Here is a 4,348-nt window from a genome sequence, read left to right as displayed (position 1 = left end):
TGAATCCAGTATAGTTTTTTGTACCAGTTCATAAACCATGTGTCATGGAATTGGTACATCGAAAATCTCCTTCCATTTATTTTGCAACCTGTATGCAGCTGTCAACATTTTTGTCCTCAAATGAAACTGGTATATTTTTCTATTTATGCCAGTTCCTTTAAGCCAATTTATGTCTTTAATATATGGCAGGCAAACAAGTTTCCTACCTTCTCCCTTTTCCACTTGCCTCCTCCATTTTTGTGGTTGTACTGCATCCAGTTGGTTGTAAGTTTGGATTGAGCACATATTCCCATATATTTCTGATAGCTGCATATGTCACATAACTCCTCAGTTTCTATTCATAATATCATTAATAAATATAATACAATAAAATTGTAAAAAGTCCATAAAGAATGTTTTTTTTTAAATTAATCATTATATTCGAGTTTATCCATAATGTTTGTTGTAATATTTGGTAATTTTTTTTCTGGAGGTTAAAACTGAATTTGAAACCAGCTTTGTATGTTTTTGTTTAAGAAAGGGTGATACTTTAAACAAAATTTCATTTTCATTTAGTCGGAAATGAGAAGTTGTGATCTGTATAGGCAAAAAGGCCATTTTTGAATAAAGTTTGAGCCTTAATAATCTACTGGAGATCCATTTTGGGTTTAAGTATAATTTATGTATGAGTGAAGCTTTTAGTGAGAGGTTTAAAGCTTTAATATTTAATAATTTTTGCCCCCCAAACTCATATTCATTATATAAATAGGCACATTTAATTTTGTCTGGCTTAGCATTCCAAATAAAGTGTAATATTTTTTGTTCATATGATTTAAAAAACGAGTCATCTGGAGTAGGCAGCGCCATTAGTAAGTAAGTAAAACGTGAAACGACCAAAGAGTTAATCAATGTGATTTTTCCATAAATAGACAAGTATGTTTGTAGTGCGTTTGTTTCAGTTGTGTAGAGGTTTTGTTTGAGGCGTGTCAAGAAGGTGTGGCTGGTTTCTCCTATATTAGGGTTAGGCTTAGGGGTTAGGGAAAATATGATTTTAAATGTGAATCAATTGCTGGTCCTCACAAAAATTGTAAGATATACCTGTGTGTGTGTGTGTGTGTGTGTGTGTGTGTGTGGTGTGTGGTGTGTGTGTGTGTGTGTGTGTGTGCCTGAGAGACATGAGCATATACCAGTAGTGTATGAGTAAATAATGGTGTGTGTGTGTGTGTGTGTGTCTATATGGTACATAATGATGTGTGTGTGTATGTCTATATGGTATATAATGGTGTGTGTGTGTGTCTTTATGGTATAAAATGGTGTGTATGTGTCTATATGGTATATAATGGTGTGTGTAAATATGGTATATACTGGTGTGTGTCTGTATGGTATGTAATGGTGTGTGTGTGTCTATATGGTATTTAAGGGGGGGGGGGGGGTGTATGGTATATAATGGTGGTGTGTGTCTATATGGTATATAATGGTGTGTGTGTGTCTATATGGTATATAATGGTGTGTGTGTGTGTCTATATGGTATATAATGGTGGTGTGTGTCTATATGGTATATCATGGTGTGTGCCTATATGGTATATAATGGTATGTGTCTATATTGTATATCATGGTGTGTGTGTGTGTGTCTATATGGCATATAATGGTGTGTGTTTGTCTATATGGGATATAATGGTGTGTGTGTGTGTGTGTGTGTGTGTGTGTGTGTGTGTGTGTGTGTGTGTGTGTGTGTGTGTGTGTGTGTGTGTGTGTGTGTGTGTGTGTGTGTGTGTGTGTGTGTGTGTGTGTGTGTGTGTGTCTATATGGTATATAATGGTGTGTTTGTGTGTCTATGGTATATAATGGTGTGTGTGTGTGTGTGTGTGTGATTCTCTCTCCAGCATAGGGATGAGCCACGATGACGACCATGCTACCTGTACAGGCCACTCCCACATCATGTCTGGCGAATGGGTGAAGGGCCGTAACCCCAGCGACCTATCATGGTCCCCCTGCAGCCGTGACGACCTGGAGAAGTTCCTCAGGTGAGACACACACACACAAACACACACAATGACTCACACAGACACACTCTCTAGGTTACTAAGTGGAGCATAGCAATATTATGAGAGTGGAAAATGTGCCTCAGTTCACTGGCCTAAAGGGTCCAGTTTTCCACTTTCAGAATGGACACATACACTGACACACGCGCACGTTCACACACACACAATATATCCCTCCGCCCAACTCACTTCCTTGAATAAATGACCTCTAGTTTCCTTCCAGCCATTATGTTATTGACTTTGACAAGGTCTTTGTAACCAGTCACTCACAGTGATGGAACTTACTGTGTTCCAGCCCTTACTGCTGTCAGGCAGTTTAATCAAGTTGAATGGCGTCTCCTACTCAATGCATTCATCACAACTCTACAAGATGGCATCGGCTTTCATCTATGGGCTGCTGTTGCCTAGAAGCTATTACCATAGCGATGGCTTGATTTATATTGCAAACAATGGATCTGATTGACTGTGACTGGACTATGGACTACAAATGTAGTTTGTTGGCTGTCTGGCGCGCTGAAATCACTCCCTTGACATTGGACCATGATTATATGTAACAGAAGTGTTAATGTTCACACTGTTAGTGCTGGGGTGGAACAAAAGCCTGTACATACTGCTTCCCTCCAGGACCAGAGTTGCCCAACCCTCTTTTTAGCAGACCTGTGTGGTGAAAGGTGAATGTTGAAGTTCGGTCAAAATAAGCTTTCCCCATGCACACATTGCAGGCATCAATATAATATTTCTGGATTTCTCTTTTCCTATACCACAATGTTATCAAAAGCACATATTCCCGAGCCAAGCTATTCCCTATATAGTGCACTACTTTTGACAAGGACCCATAGGGTCAAATTTTTTGGTCTATGTTTTCTGGATTATGTATGGTAGTGTGGACGTGTTTAAATATTCTAGGGTTAGATTTAGGGTTAGGAGCTAGGGTTAGATTTAGAGTTAGGAGCTAGGGTTAGATTTAGATTTAGGGCTAGGAGCTAGGGTTAGATTTAGGAGCTAAGGTTAGTTGTGTGTGTGCGTTTGTGTGTGTGTGTGTGTGTGCGTGTGCATGTTTGTGTGTGTACTCTACTGGATACATTCTCTGCTGTGTGTTCTCTATGTATCTTTAAGATAAAGGCTCTCTGGTGAATCCCAGGGCTTTGTGCTCTAGAGACAGATACTGGTCTGAAATACAGTCACACACAGGGGACCGTCATACAATACTACATTACAATGGTAACCAGGGTTGAGGTCATCATTTAGTCAGTGTGTAACTTGATAAACCATCCTACTACAGTCTATCCCTGCTAGGACATACTGTCAACTCTGCTCTTTATATGTCCTTTTGTGTGTGTGTGTGTGTGTGTGTGTGTGTGTGTGTGTGTGTGTGTGTGTGTGTGTGTGTGTGTGTGTGTGTGTGTGTGTGTGTGTGTGTGTGTGTGTGTGTGTGTGTGTGTGTGTGTGTGTGTGTGCATGCGCTGGTGCGTGTGACAGGTCCAAAGCCAGCAGCTGTCTGCTCCACACAGACCCCAGAAGCCGCTACCAGGTCCGCCTGCCACCCAAGCTGCCAGGCATGCACTACAGTGCAGACGAACAGTGTCAGATCCTCTTTGGAACCAACGCCACCTTCTGCAATGATATGGAGGTACACACACATGTGCGTATGCACACACCACACACACACACACACACACACACACACACACCACACACACCGATCTATTGACAGTAGCTGTGTAGTAGTCGTGTGTTTAGAGCTAGTGTAGTGTGGACTCTATCAAATCAGATTGTATTGGTGGCGTACACAGATCAGGGCCATGATGTAATGAAGGTGTGCCGATGGGGTCATGATGAGCAGAGATGATGGGTTGTGAAAGAGACTGTCAGTCCACTGTGATGTAATACTGTTCCTCCTCTGGGCTGTTCTCCTCTTTCCTGCTGTCTGCCTAATTGATTTACCAACTCACACACTCCTTTTTGATCTCTCCTCCTCCTTCTCATTCCCTCTCTATCCCGGGGCATCCTCCCGGTGCTTGCTTTTAAAGGTTGCTAGGGAGACCTGGCCAAAATATCTGTCCAGAGTGACAGGTGCTGACAGTCCAGTTTGTTTTCACACACCAGGTTCATCATCACATGCTGCAGTTTCCTCTACATTAAATACATCACATTTCAGGTTTAGGTGGAACCCGCCCACCCCAACAAAATGATATGCCAAGCTGCCAAACACCAATACTGCAAGGTATTTCAGTATAGATATGAACGAGGTCTGGTTTCCCAAATTTGGGAAAAAACATCTGTCCCTCTCCCAGTCCACCATTCAAAACAAGGCAGACTATAACTTC

The 4,348-nt window shown here is 41.5% G+C and overlaps 1 protein-coding gene across 1 annotated transcript in view; it reads left to right on the top strand.

The window, feature by feature from the left end:
* Positions 1 to 1,865: 1,865 nt before the first annotated feature.
* Positions 1,866 to 4,348, top strand: part of LOC129843738 (A disintegrin and metalloproteinase with thrombospondin motifs 17-like) — a 3,548-nt gene continuing 1,065 nt past the window's right edge. The window contains exons 1-3 of the mRNA XM_055912320.1: positions 1,866 to 2,003; positions 3,501 to 3,651; positions 4,316 to 4,348. The exon at positions 4,316 to 4,348 is cut by the window's right edge and continues 49 nt beyond it. Coding sequence (XP_055768295.1) covers positions 1,870 to 2,003; positions 3,501 to 3,651; positions 4,316 to 4,348 — 318 coding nt within the window. The 5' untranslated portion in view covers positions 1,866 to 1,869. The remainder of the gene's footprint in view (positions 2,004 to 3,500; positions 3,652 to 4,315) is intronic.

Source organism: Salvelinus fontinalis, unplaced genomic scaffold (genome assembly GCF_029448725.1).
Source record: "Salvelinus fontinalis isolate EN_2023a unplaced genomic scaffold, ASM2944872v1 scaffold_0156, whole genome shotgun sequence".
Classification (NCBI taxonomy): Eukaryota; Metazoa; Chordata; class Actinopteri; order Salmoniformes; family Salmonidae; genus Salvelinus; species Salvelinus fontinalis.
This window is presented reverse-complemented; position numbering and strand designations above follow the sequence as displayed.